At 39.0% G+C, this 15,392-nt stretch overlaps 1 protein-coding gene across 2 annotated transcripts in view; it reads right to left on the reverse strand.

The window, feature by feature from the left end:
• Positions 1-15,392, reverse strand: part of DLGAP1 (DLG associated protein 1) — a 296,685-nt gene that overhangs the window by 85,313 nt on the left and 195,980 nt on the right. Inside the window, exons 1-2 of one of the 2 annotated variants that reach the window (XM_087707224.1) lie at positions 5,437-5,555; positions 284-498 (exon numbers count right to left, since the gene is read on the reverse strand). In XM_087707224.1, coding sequence (XP_087563350.1) covers positions 284-498; positions 5,437-5,487 — 266 coding nt within the window. In that variant the 5' untranslated portion in view covers positions 5,488-5,555. Of the gene's footprint in view, positions 1-283; positions 499-5,436; positions 5,556-15,392 lie in introns of those variants that run through there. The other variant, XM_087707223.1, reaches the window with a different exon arrangement.

The following is a 15,392-nucleotide window of genomic DNA, read 5'->3' on the forward strand; positions in this document are numbered from 1 at the left end:
AATGAGAATAGAACAAAGTCTCAGATGTAGATGGTGAGCTTCATTGGCATTTGTCTTTTCATGTAACAGGGAATCACAAAAACAACCTATTATTCATAGGTTTTATTTTGGGTAAATAATACACATTATTTACCCAAACTGTAACTTAGACAACATCATAACATATAAACTGGTAACACAGGTACGCTCCTACTCATTTCCATAATTGGTGGTCCAGAAATCTCACCATCTGATCATTTTTTGAATTTGTGTCTTAGAATAATTGTTGTTAAAACAGACTTACTTGAGGGTTGTGAGCTCTGTAAGTGATGGCTGGGTGGCCTTAAGATAGCTCTCTCTGCGTGCAGCAATCTTTGGAGATAGCTTTGGGCTAGTGTCCGAGTCACCACTGTCATCATCTCCCATGGCTTTAATGTAGCTGCCACTACGCATTCGCCGACAAGGAATTTCTTCATCTTTGCCACAAGGAGTATATCCAGACCATTCATCTTGAGGAACCTACAATGCAAACATTAATCTTATCAGCTTTCTCAAAGAACTATTGTGCTAAATCCAAGCTTGTCAAACTCTCCCAGAAGCAGTGTAGGGTCAGGGGAAGCTATAGCTGATTCTTTGAGTATATCACGATATATTATACCATAAAGTAATTTCTTTGTGCACATTCATTGCAATAGTCATCACAAATGAACTGCTTAAACTGTTCAGCAGAATGTGCAAAACTAATAAAATTCTTATAAATGAAATCTCAAGCTCTCATTGTGCATTACTGAAGTTTTTGTATGCAATCCTGATCATATCTTTAACCTTCTCTGATGGGCAAAGTGACAAAGAGACTCAATCAAATTCTCAAAACCTTTTGTGGATGGAGTAGTACTACTAACTTCTCTAGGATTCAGCTACTTTGAGCTATTAAATGGGAACTTTATCAAAAGCTTAATGGGCTACATAAACATGGTACTGTGACACGTCTAAAATTAAAATTTCTAGGATCCAATCTGGGTCAGTCACTGGGACCAGAGGTTTAGTCTTCCAACCTTTTGAAATCGTGCTGAAGCCCATCCTCAAGGATCTTCTCTCTAACAGAACTTCCATGAGAATCGGCCCCAGCATGAGTCCAAAAACTCAAAAGATTAAACCTCGTCCCAGTGACTAACCCAGATTGGATCCGGCAACATTATTCTGGAACATGAATATTTGCCTTCATTCATTAAGATTTCTAGCTGGTCTTGGATTTGCTGATTAAGTTTATAATTATAATACAAACATTTATCAGTATGGATTTATTAATCCAGATATTTACAGATTAATTTAAGATTTACAATTAGTGTGATTCAAATCTTCAGAAGGAATAAGTTGGGTTCCATCTGATGAAATTAAATATTAGAAAAATGAAATCAAAAATAAGAAATTTCTAACAGTAATCGGTAAACATATCACAGAATCCCACTCTTCTGGATACTGATCTATTATGCCTGTTACAATAATACTGATTTATATCTACAGGTAATGTTCAGGTTACAATTACAATTGGGAATGGAATTTCCATCTCTAAGCAATGCAGTCATAAAGCACTATGTCATGTAATAGCACTGCTCAGCTACGACAATTCCAGCAGTCCCAGTTGCCATGGCATCCTCACAACCACAAATGGGTTCCCATTAAATGGGAACTAGTGGAAGTTCAAAGCAAGTTGGACAGAGGCAGAGAGCTGAGGTTGAGAATTATGGTGGGGGGGTGAGTACCACGGGTAGGTGCTACAGAGTATATGTGGGTATGCCGGTGCCACAGGCAAGCACTAGGAAACACGTGTAAGTGTGCATGCGCCATGGTTAGTGAAAAACTGGGAGGGGGGGACTTTCAACCTCTTGCTGGTTTCTCAATTAACTTTGTTTGGGGTAAGTCAGCATGGAAGGTTACAGTGACCATGGGACACTGCAACTGTTGTAACAGTGAATCAATTGCCAAGTGCCCAAATTGTGATCATGTGATTGTGGGGATCTGCAATGTCTGCAACTGCTAAATAGTCCCCCTCATTCAGTGCCTTTGTAACTTAGAATTGTCACTGAACCATTGTGCCCCGAAGAATACTCATCTAAGGTAAATCTTTGCAGGGTAAGATACTATTTATTGAGAACATTTGTTGCCCTTCCTTTGCATTTCTGTGGATTGATAGGATTGGAGAAGCAGTTTAAATGTAAAACATATTTTCTTTGGTAGACTTTGATAGATAATATCCATAAAGGAAAGGAAATATGAAAAATGCACCTCAATATTGTAATCTCAGTGCAAATCCAAAATTATGGAGCTTTTTCAATTTGGCATATTTATAGTAAGCTACAGAAGCTTCCATCAATAGATTTAATCAACTTATTTTCCTATTCCCAAGCAGGGCACATCAACCCAAGGTTAGCTCCCAAAATGGCATTTACAGTATGACAGAAATATAAATATAACGAGTACATGCAAATCATTACTTGAATGACCCTGGCAAAGAAAGTTACTCTACTGATAAAATGCAGAACAATTCCAGGGTTTTTATTTTTTGTTTAAAAAGACTGGAACATAGGAAAGAGGTTCCCCCTTATCCAGGGGTGAGCTGCTGGGGGTTCAGAGAGGTTCGGGAGAAGCTCTAGCTAAGATTCTGTGCAGTTAGGAGAACCCCCAAATCCCACTCCTGGCTACTCCCATCCACCTTGCCCCATCCCTCCCAAGAGTTCCCCTTTTTGATGTAGGTAAGTGCAAGGCATGCGCAGAGGCTCGGGGAGGATGAAAAAAAGGCCTACTGAAAGTTAGGGAAGGCCGGAAATGGGCTCATTTCTGGCCTTCAGAGGGCCTCCGGAGTCTGGGGAGGCTGTTTTCGTTTTCCCAGAGGCTCAAGAAAAGCCTCCGGAACCTGGGGAGAACAAAAACACCTCCCCTGTGGTGCAGGAGGTGGACTAGGCCATGCCCTCCATGGCCACACTCACCCAGCAACTGGGCAGAGAACCCCTTGCTAAAACTTTTGAAGCCCACCCCTGCCCTTATCTTAGAAATCGAACAATCTATTCACTTTACTAGCAACCTAGCAAGAGAATTTCTATATTAGTGTGAAGTAATTCTGGACAATGCAGCATTCTAAAGGTTTATGAACACATTTTATTAAAAATGGTTTCATAAACAAGTTTCATATATAAATTGAAGACCCATGCAGGAAGTATTAATTCCAAAGCAGCATCAGTCTAACATTCTGAGATCTATCTTGCTGTTTTAATGTTGAAGTCAATAATTGTTTCCTTTGCATCATATCTGTATTATGTTTTTCTAAAATAAAACAGGGAGCCAGTAGTGGTTAAAGCTTCAGGCTAGAAACTGGGAGATCGTAAGATTAAGTCCTGCCTTATGCCCAAAGCCAGCTTGGACGACCTTGGGTCAGCTCCAGGAAGGAGGCAATGGAAACTAGTTCTGAAAAACCTTTCCAAGAAAATTGCAGGGAGTTATCCAGGCAGTCAGTGAGAATCAGACACAATTGAACAGAAAGGGGGGGGGAAGAGCACTCTGCATCAATAAACAGTGAATGTTTGTAAAATAAGTTATTTGTATACTTTTTAAAAGTATATTTCTAATTTACTGTACATCACTTTTCTTGTAGCTACAAGTGTTGACTGGAATGTATAAATATATTTTCCCCCAAATAGCTTTCGTTCCTGATTTTTCCTCACTTGAACTTTACAGCAAAATAATATGTAACACCAATAAAAGACAGTCCTTTAATTGTTTTTTTAAATCTATTTTTAAAGACATTTCCATTTATTCAGTACTCTAAATGGAACAAGCAGCAGAAGCCAGTGCAACCAAGTTAAATGGAGATTCTATTCTACAGCAGTGTTTTTCAACCATGGAAATTTGAAAATGTGGACTTCAATTCCCAAAATTCCCTAGTCACCATAACTACCTGGGGAATTCTAGGAGTTGAAGTCTACACATCTTCAAATTGTCAAAGTTGAGAAACACTGTAGTGCTCCAGGTGCCTAATCAACAATTTACTTGCTTTCCTGGTTGGGCATTGGAGTCGGTGAAACAAAGCATAGAAGATCTTAAAGTCATTTCTATTAGCATGCCAAATGTTCTATTTTGAGGAATATTCTGGACCCCTTTTGAGACTGATCTATTTTTGAAACAGTCAGAGTGATCCAAATACTCAGAGGTCATTCCTCTATGCAGATTTTTGTTAATCCAATATTGTCTTCTTTCCCCAACATTGTCTCTCTATACAGTTTTAGAAAAAAACAAGAAGAAGCTCCAATCCTAGAACTGACTTTTTGGTGTGGGATTTAATTTGATTGCTCTAAATATAGAGATGGCTACTGAAAAAACCATTAGGACAAATGGATAAATCTATTATTTGACATATTGAATTTGTTTAAGACTGTAATTCTATTTCTGGAATATATCAGTATCATCTTCCAAACTTAATTACATGTATGGTGATCGTTTTCCCTTTTCAGCCTCGTAAACCTTGTAAGATATGTAAATTGAGACAAAATGAAAGAGACAGGAGAAAATGACCATCCTAAGAACTCTGTGGCAGAGTAGTAATTTGAAATTGGCACCCTCTGGTTCTAGCCCAACACTGAAGCATGAATGAAATTAAGCCAACCTACAAAGCAAGACAACTATTTTTTTCTCCTTAAGAATTTGAAAGGCTGAATGAAAAAAACAAATTATGACCCATTTTTATTTCAAATATCAATATTATTCACCTTATTACAATATTTTTTAATTACTTAAGAAAAAAAATGAAATAAACCTGTTTTTCTCAGGAGTTTAGTACAAGTACAAATTTCTTACAGTAGTGTTTATGAAATCCATACAGGGTTTGGCTGCAAGCACATAATCTAAGTCAAATGAAGTGTTTAATATAATAAACATAGGCCTCCATTTTCTCTATTTCCCATCCAAAATAAAAATTCTCTAATATAAATGTTTCTACCATGTATGTATACTGAGCGATTTATTATATTCTTAGCAAGGAATTCACTATTTATTATTCATTGTGTTTTCTTAAATATACAATAGATAATTATATTTTAATACTGTTAACAAAAATGAATAACATTCATTGATACATGGAGTATAATATCTTTTTTTCTATAATTCACTTTGAATTAAATTTATGAATAAAATAATGAACTGCACAGTACATCGTTCTAAGTAAACGGCAGGCTTTTTGTATTGCTTGAATATAACTTGAGTCCTAAATAAAACAAAATAATAATAAACCAACAATAAAAATAAAATAGCATAGTAATTCGAGCAAGAACATTCCTTAAACATCTCTACCCCAGCTGAAATATAAATACATGCATCATACATTCTTCTAAAATAGATCCCTTTCCTCCCTGATTTTGTTTTTTTTGGGTTGGGGACTCTTATCTCTTATAATTTTTATGATCTTACCTCGTATGGTGAAAAAGCAAATAGACTTGTTTTGTAGCATAGCAAGTTCATTATTCATATCAGTTCTGCTATACTTTAGTGCAGCTGGGAACATTTAAGCTTCTTTTGGGCTTCGTGACTGCAAATCTGAGTTTGAAAATAAACAGGAGGTCTAGGAAGGAGGAGTGGTTGGCTATCACTCACCACAGGAGAGCAACTAGAACTTTCTATTAATATGCAAATATTTAAAGGAAGTGAAATTACACTACTGAAGAACAATGACTAATGATTGCTCAGTATAGATTTTCAAATCAATGCCTTTTAGGATTTTATATGTGCTATTCAATATTATTTAGTTGTTGACGTTGCTCTTATTGAAATCTATACATTTAGAGTCATTCTCCAAAATAAAATGTAACATCTGTGCTTATTCCTAAAGATTGCATGTTAAAGCAAATGTTTAACTTATATTAACTATTAAACAGATGTTAATACATGAATGAATGTCCTCTCTAAAAGGATACTGTGGATAACATGTTGTTTGATCTAGTAATTCCTTCCCTTCCCTCAATCATGTTTTTTTTAGAAAGAAACCATACTTGTGTTAAACATATTTGTTTTTGTTTTATTTTGTGGGGTTTTTTTCGAGGGAGAGGGGAGTGTAGTATAATGAGTGGCAGAACCTGTGGCCAGATTTAGAAGAGGAATCAGCTGAAAAAACCCTACATAGTCACAAGCAAACTAAGTCCAATTTCATTAAATTTTGTTGACACTTATCTAAGCCCAACTGTTAATTGAGATGATTCTTGTGCATAGATAGATAGGGAGGTTACATACATGCATATTTTTATTTGATTTACATGAAGTTCTGGAATTAAAAAATGAGATGTAACAATAAAAAACTTATAATATCTGAATTTATGTTAATTATGTAATTTAAAAATACTTGCCGTGAAATCTCTTATGACAAATCTCATGTAGTCAACTAAAGCAAATAAGTTTTGAAAAGGAATTGGTTTAAAAAATGAATGATTGAACATTATAGTTAACATAAATCTTTCACTTCTTCAGAATCAATATTATATATGGGACTATAGGCAATAATTGTATTTATAAAATGCTCCTTTCAGATACAGCTTCTATATCTGCACCTAGAGTATACAGTGCTTTTTATATTATGAAACCAAAAAGTGAAAAACCAAGCTGAGTTGTGCAGATTGTTCTTAAATGTTACTTTATAATTTGGAATTATGGAATCTTAGATTTTCACAATAATTTAAAAAGGGGAGAAAGTAATTTACAAGACAATTCTGTCTGCTCATAACAACTTAGGGGACAGAATGAAGAAAGGTCAATAAATATCACTGCTTTCATCAAAGCCACCCTCATAAAATCTACAAGAGTGAAGTGCTATGGAACACCCACACCATATTTGCAGTTTTGTTTTCAGTCATTCTATCAAAATAGAATATTTCTGGTCAGAAAAAAATAAACAACTAAAATACAAAACTCCAGCTTTATTTGGATGATCTGTGAACTGGCATGAACCTTTTTGACAGGGATCCTGCATGCTGGTGGTATTGTATGTAACATCTTACATACTGTCTTGTTTTATGTATTGCTATTGTTTTAATAGGTTTGCAAAATGTTTTAATTCCTGGTTTTATTATATGCAGCTCAGAGTCCCTTCAGGTGAGATGGGCAATTACATAAATTTGACCAGCAAATCAATCAATCAATAAAAATGTGTCTATTTTCCATTTTTGTATGTTCAAATTCAACTAAGGAGCTAAGGAGAAATTTCATTATGGTGGGAACAGTTACCCAGTGGAAAAAGTTTGGAGACTTTAAAGAAGAGACTGGACATCCCTTCGTCTGAAATGGTATAGGGTTTCCTGCTCAAACAGGTTGGACTAGAAGACCTCCAAGGTCCCTTCCAACTCTGTAATTTTATGTTCTAATATTTATTTTTATTCTGAGCTTGAATTTTAAGTACCCACAATATGCCTCATGTTTCACTTCTTGTGCCTTGGGTCTGAATAGGCCTTTTAGTATCCCCACTGGATCTGATTCCCTCCTGGGCCTTAGGCCTGCTTCCGACTCCACTAGGCAAAACACCTCTCTTGCCACACCTTTTGAAGAGCTCCAAGGCCTTGCACCAGAGTGCTGGGATGACTTCTTTACAGACACATAGCACAGCTCCAAAAGTGGCTGCCATTTTGTCTTACCCACAAAAGGGTAACCACATTTGAGTCGCTGCTGCATGAGCCAGGGACAAACTGCATCATTTTGTTGCCTTACGAAGGTTTGAACAGTGCTGTAGAAGTTTTCTACAGTGTCCAGAAGTGTTCTGTACTGAGAACAGTGGGAGGTGCGCAAGAACTGAGGCGAGACAGAGTGTAAAGGCTAAAGGTTTATTCTAACAATGCTAACACACAAATGGCTCAGTGCCCAAAACCAGGCAGATCAAAATGATGGCCACATTTGGATAGGTGCCATATGGCCACGGGGACACATGGACTGGACTGCCTTCCTTCTAAAACACGAGGTCTGAAGAGCTTCAGATGATGACTATGGAGTGTGATAGGCATGTGGGGAGGAGGCCCAAGCGCTGCAGGGTCCTGATAGAGTAAGGTGACCAGATTTTCAGATTGGTAAAGAGGGACACCTTTGACCGGGGGGGGGGGGGAGGCTTGATTAAAAAATTTATACGGAAAAATTATATAGAAAAATTATGGACTGTGCCGAAATGGATAAATTAACGAAAGAAATACAGCTGGGTGATCTCTCCTGCCTCCTTCCATCACAAACCGGATCACAGACAGTGGTCACATTGAGGAAATGGGGATTTTATAGTATCCTTTCCCTGGAATGGGGAGGGAATGGGGATTTTATAGTATCCTTCCCTTGGGGGGGGGGAGGAAATGGGGATTTTGCAGTATCCTACCCTGGAGGGGGGAGGGAATGGGGATTTTATAGTATCCTTCCCCTGGAATGGGGAGGAATTGGGGATTTCATAGTATCCTTTCCCTGGAGTGGGGAGGAATTGGGGATTTTGCAGTACCCTGGAGTGGGGAGGAAATGGGGATTTCATAGTATCCTTCCCCTGGAGTGGGGAGGAATTGGGGATTTCATAGTATCCTACCCCTGGAGTGGGGAGGGAATGGGGATTTTGCAGTATCCTACCCCTGGAGTGGGGAGGGAATGGGGATTTTATAGTATCCTTCCCCTGGAGTGGGGAGGAATTGGGAATTTCATAGTATCCTTCCCCTGGAGTGGGGAGGAATTGGGGATTTCATAGTATCCTTCCCCTGGAGTGGGGAGGAATTGGGGATTTTGCAGTATCCTACCCCTGGAGTGGGGAGGAAATGTGGATTTCATAGTATCCTTCTCCTGGAGTGGGGAGGAAATGTGGATTTCATAGTATCCTTCCCCTGGAGTGGGGAGGAATTGGGGATTTCATAGTATCCTTCCCCTGGAGTGGGGAGGAATTGGGGATTTTGCAGTATCCTACCCCTGGAGTGGGGAGGAATTGGGGATTTTGCAGTATCCTACCCCTGGAGTGGGGAGGAAATGGGGATTTTATAGTATCGTACCCCTGGAGTGGGGAGGAATTGGGGATTTCATAGTATCCTTCCCCTGGAGTGGGGAGGAATTGGGGATTTTGCAGTATCCTACCCCTGGAGTGGGGAGGAAATGTGGATTTCATAGTATCCTTCCCCTGGAGTGGGGAGGAATTGGGGATTTTGCAGTATCCTACCCCTGGAGTGGGGAGGAATTGGGGATTTCATAGTATCCTTCCCCTGGAGTGGGGAGGAATTGGGGATTTCATAGTATCCTTCCCCTGGAGGGGGGGAGGGAATGGGGATTTTGCAGTATCCTACCCCTGGAGTGGGGAGGAAATGGGGATTTTAAGGGTGCGGAGGATGTGCCTCTTGTCAGTCGAGGCATCGACTACCCTCCCTTCTTCTGCCTTATCTCTCTTTGCATTGGGAAAGAGGAGCGGAGTGGGAAAGCAAGACGGATTGCCATTGTCAGTTGCCAGGCTTCTGCCCAGTAGCAGCAGCAGCAGGGCTGGCGCCTGAGTATATGGCAGAGACACCCACAGCCTTCTCCGGCTCACTGATTCTCCCCAACCACGCATTTTTCCTCCTTTCCAGCTGGGTGGCGGGAGCGCCTGGGATCTCCCTAGGTCAAAGCCGAGAGGAAGGGGGGAGATTCCATATGAAGGCATGCCGGGGCTCTATTTTAACCCATGCGGGAAGTTTGAGGGGGGTTGCATCTTTTCCCTGGCTTCTCCGAGTTTCGTTCCTCCCGCTTCCGCTCCTTCAGCTGGAGACAATTACACACACACACTCCAAAGAATCCCAGGCACACAAACAAGCAGCGTGCCGAGCTGTCATCGGGGCTGCTGAAGCTTGCGAGGGAGATCTAGAAGCAGATGGGATGGGACTTGGAGTCCTACGATCTTGGCGAGTGGGGATTCCTGCGATGGGATTTGGAGTCCTAAGACACTGGCCATTGGGGGCTGCTGTGACGGGATTTGGAGTCCGATGCCCCTGGCGATTGGGGGTTCCTGCAAGGAGATGCAGGAATAGGGGGGAGGGTCTGCACAAGCCCCCCGCCGACCCCCTCCTTTGGAAGAGCCCACGGCTTGTCCAGAAGTGGAGCTGGAAAGGCGAGCTCACTCCCCGCTCACTCGCTATGCTACCCCGCCCATGCGAGCAGCAACGGATGGGCGGGGGACTCATGCGGCGTGCTAAGCGGACTCCAGCCAATCAGTGAACTGGCTGGGATGGAAAACTTTAAGCACGCCGCGTTTTCCATCCCAGCCAGCTCACTGATTGGCTGTCCAGGCCAATCAGTGAGCGGCAGGCTGGGCTGGCTTAGATTTTTAGTGTAGATAGAATAGATGGGGGAACGGAACGAGCGAGCTAGCAGCAGCTGATGATGGGCGGGTGAGCCAGCGAGCGCCAAAATAAAGCGGGGTTTTTTGGGAAGCGGGCGGGACGCGGGAAAAATGATGAAAAATCGTGCCTGTCCCGCCAGATGCGGGATGTCTGGTCACCCTATGATAGAGTAGGATGGGATGGCAGGAGACAGGCAGGAGAGCGCTTCAGCAATCCTGTGGTGGGTTATAAAGGCAAAAGACTACAGACCTGCTTCAGCCATCGTAACTTTGAAGTGGGGTCATATGTATCAACTCTCAAAGTGACTCTAGCTGAAGCCATATTTTTCTTGCTTCCTTTCTTAGTTGCTAAACTTATGGTGAGGAGGGGAAACTTATGGAATGGAGAATGTTTTCTTCAATGTACCAGACATAACAATGAAAGGCTCCTGAGGCTCCTTAACAATGTAAGGCCAAATCAGCGTGTCCTAGCAATGGCAGAAGGGAGTGCTGAGAAGTTCATCACTTGCATGGTTGGCTAACGCGACCTGTGACACAAGGGGGTGGGTGGGTGGACAGTATCTATTATTTAATTATATAAAAATGTGGGAATTATTCAGTGTTGGTTTCACCTCGACTGTGCCGATATGATGTACCCAATAAGCAGGATTTTTTTTAAAAAAAGTTTTTATTTCGAAACAAACATAGACAAACAAGACACATAACATAAAAACATCTTCCATCACATATAGTGTGTCGATTAGTTACAAGGGTTTTGTGCATCCTTTCCATAGTCATCCCTCAAACTCTATACTAAGTCACATATTGTCAATCAAATATATTTGTATACATTGTTATTATAGTACTTCATTTGTTTGACTATCACCATTATCTCTTCATTTCAAATGAGGTATTCTAAATATGGGTTCATTTATATTATAATAATTCATTACATCATCTTCAACATGTCCAATAATAAAGTATTTTTATATCCTATTTTAAATCATTCTATTATTTTGGTATTGGTAACATTAATAATTTTCAATTCCATGTTTTTTTATATATAGTAAATCCAATGTCCTATAAAATTGTTTATCTTCTTGTTCTCTAATTTCATATGTCAACTTACTCATTTCAGCACATTCCATTGCTCATATCATCAATCTAATATACATGTATACAATTATTATGATTGTTAAACATTCAATGAGTATAGCTATTATTATATCCTTTTTATGTCAAGCATACTAAATTTAAAGTGAATTTATATAATAGCATTTCATTACATCATCCTGGACTCATCCAATGGTGTTACATGTTTGTATTCTATTCTATATAAAATTGTTTATCTTTTATAAAAAGGCTTTTCCATATCATCTCCATAATCCTCACTTACAGCTTATATAAAATTCCATATTATCAATCTAGTATATATAAATGCATTATTAACATTGTTAATCATTTATTTGTCTATAACTATTATTATTTTGTCATACATAATACTCAAAGTTTAACTAAGTTTAACTTAGTTTAATAATGACATTTCATTTCATCATCTTGTATCCTTCCAGTAATAATGCCGTCCAATATCTCTTGCCTTTTGTAGAATCTGAGTTCTAAGTGTTTTCTTGATAAGTCTTATGTGGACCTTTTGGCAACGTTGCTCATTGCATATTTTGTAAAGACTCGAAACCCTCCATCTGTTCTTTCCATCAGCTTATCTTTGGTTATCAGTGGTGCTTCTGCCAAAGTTACTCTCATTGTTTCTGCCAAATTTTCTCCCCTTTCTTCATCTATGTTTTGAAACATGAGATAGAGTTCTAGTTCATCTACCTTTTCTTTCAGTATTCCACACGTATCATTTCCCTCCACTCTCAGTTTGCTATCAGTGTCAACAATTTTCTTATCACTTTGTTCATATTTTTCTGCAATTTTTGAATATCTTCAAATTTCATCATTGTTTTGTCAATTTTCTCAATTATTCCTCCATTCTTACTGTTCTTTGTTCTATAAGCTCAAGACTCTTTTAAATTCTTTCTGTGCTTATTAGAACTTTTTGAATTTCTAGCATTATTCTTTGCAATGTAAATTCCTTTTCTTCTTCATGTTGCGCCATTTTTCCCAGTTGTAAACACTGCCACTGAGACATCCAAGACTTTTTTCTAGGTTTCAAATAAATTCAGTGTAATCTTTCAAGCCAGGGCTTTCTCTTTATTCCAGAAGAGCACCTGTATAAACAAGACATGTTTTCTCTCTGTCTCTTTCGGTAAACAAAGCCAATAGCCTTGAGATATCAGATGTAACCAAGCCTCAAGCCTCTAGATGGCAGTGTTACTTCTTTTTCTTCTGCTTTTACCTCCCTCTCTAAGCTCTGAGCTAAAGAGGAAAAAAAATGCTTAAAATGCTTAAAAGTTACGATCCAGCCGAACATTGAGAGGAAAAAGATTTTTAATCCACAAATACAGATAATGGGGGAAAATAGAAGAAGAAGGAAAAAAGAGACCAGTCCAATTTAAAAGTAAGAGGCATTTGTAAAAATTCCATCCATAAAAAGGAAGCAAAATTAAAGAAAAAAATATAACACAATAGTTTTAATTCAGGCTAATTTGCAGCTTACTCTCTTCTGTCTACAATTTTAATTTTACTCAAAGTCTTTTTGGGTGTTCTCTTTTCTAATAGTAAAATTTATCTCACCAATTTCGACACACTCTCTCTCCTGCTTCCGTTGCAGGGGGCTGTCCCAACCTTCTGCAGCTTCATTAGCTGCTTCTCTTGTAGCCAGAAAAAAAGAGCTTCTCCTGGATCAATCAGGGACTTTGATCAGCAGGACATGCCCTTCTCTATCACCGTCTCTTCGGGATGGTTTAGGTCCAAAAAGGACCATCCAGCAACAGAGATATCGACAGCAATCCTGGAGCCCCAAGATTGCATGTCGTGTCATAGCGACGTCAGCCCCTCCCAATAAGCAGGATTTTTGAGAAAGCCAAGGCCTCAGAGTCTTGAATTGGTTGGGAACATTATGTCAGTGTTCCGAGTAATGCCAAAGGCAGAACTCTGAGGCAAGTAGATTCCTCAAAGAACATAATTATTGGATACATCATATCAGCACAGCCAGTGAAGACCAATTCTAAAAGTTCCCATAGGTTTAGCCTAATTAAAAGAGCAAATGGTTTCCTCCCCAGATATCAAGGGCACATTGTCCAATGTAAGTAACTGGCAGGTTTCTTGGTCACTCCTCTCTTCTTTCAACTGCCACCTGTTAGGATGACCTTGGTTCCCACAAGAAAACATTTTTTTTTCTACTTCCCCCTCCCTTTTCCCTTTCAGAGTTCGTGATAACTATGAGGCAGCAAAAGATGGCTTCAGCCAAGTTTGCTTCAGAGTTGACACATTACTTGGAATCATGACAACATGTAGCTTTTGGACAGGTCTGTCGTAATTTTGAATGTTCATTAAATGGCCTGCTGTGCCTCGAGAATTATATATGTGTTGCCATTGAATAAGCTTTGTTTGTGGTAACTATGTAGTTTGCCATTATTAGGACACAAAACAACCTGATTCAACAAATTACTTACACTAAGAACTTTAAAATAAGATTTCATCTATCTGACAGCATAGAAGAAAATTATGACAAACTGCAAGAGAGGTAAAACAACAGAAGCAGCTAAAATTTATCCACATCATTTGATAGATAGCTTAGTGGTTTAGAATGATTCATTATTCCACACTCAACTGCTACAGTTGGCCTCAGTGAGATTTAAAATACAACATGTACAAATGGTCCCAAATAATTACAAGAAATAATGTCACATGTCATTAGTGGAAACAAGCTTTGTACTCAAGTCAGAGGGGAAGGAATCACGCTTTATTTATTTATTTATTTATTTATTTATTTATTTATTTATTTATTTATTTATTTATTTATTTATTTATATAAATGAGACAACGTCAATATTGAAGGCAAACCAGCCCCCACCCCCAAGAGCAAAATGTGAATTATGGATTTTCCCCTCCTCCAACTCTCAGAATAAATTCACCACTCACATGACCAAGAAGTAAGAAGAAGAGGATTTTATATGGAGGAGACAGCAACATAAAAGATGCCACCTAATTGCCATTCCCACAACAGGCTTCAGATAGATCCATTCAAAGCAATCTTTCTTTTTGCTAGTTCCCCCCCCCCCCCCCAAGGACACATTTGGGATGATTTTAATTTTCTACTGACAGACAGAAAGACATGTGGGCTTGAAAGAATAACAAGGTCAGGACAGGAAAATATTATATTTTCCAATGGTATTTTTCCAAGCCAGTAGTGGCCATAAGGGGCTTCTGCATGTTCTTTTATGAAACAAGTTATTTTGTGTGTAAGAAAGAAAATGTCTACTGAAGGCAGGTGGATGTGTTTTGCCTCTTAGGGTATGGGGGTCTCTGTATGTAAGTGCGTGATAGAGCAAATTGAATCAGGATGGACTCCTATGAGTTGTCTCTCTGCGGTGTTTCTGCTCTCCCTCTTGTTGTATATGTGAGATTATACCTGAATGATACAAATAATTTGATGGCACTGCAATGGACAGTTCAGAAGTTCCAGTGGAGAATTAATGCTTACATAAACAAGTATTGTATTTGTCCACATACACATACATTCTTTCTCTCTTTAAAATTGCAGTTTGTCCAGTTTCATTGCAGTTTGTCCAAGTTCATTGCACTTCTGTAAGATTTAAGAAGGTTAATGAGCATTTTCCTCCATGCAGGCCTATATAAATTGCCATGAAAGTCCATTCTATTCCCTGATAAGGTGGGCATTATTGCTTATGCACTGCAAGCTAAGTGATTGCCATATACTTAGTTAATTGCCTGCATATCTACTATTCATATGTGGTATGGGAAGCCTCCTCTCCTCGAAGAATGAAATATTTTGGGAAATATTAAAAAAGGCAGAATATATTTCCGTAAAGGAGAAATGGAGAAACATGCTCCTAAAGACAGAAAGCAGCCCCCAAGTCTTTCTTAATAGCCCACAGCATAGCCAGCGCTTAAGAGATAAAAAACTTATTGAAAGAGGAAACAAGTATCTGAATAGCTCTATTCA

This window comes from Thamnophis sirtalis, unplaced genomic scaffold (assembly GCF_051295495.1).
Source record: "Thamnophis sirtalis isolate CommonGarterSnake01/CBP01778 unplaced genomic scaffold, rThaSir2_p1.2 scaffold_2, whole genome shotgun sequence".
Classification (NCBI taxonomy): Eukaryota; Metazoa; Chordata; class Lepidosauria; order Squamata; family Natricidae; genus Thamnophis; species Thamnophis sirtalis.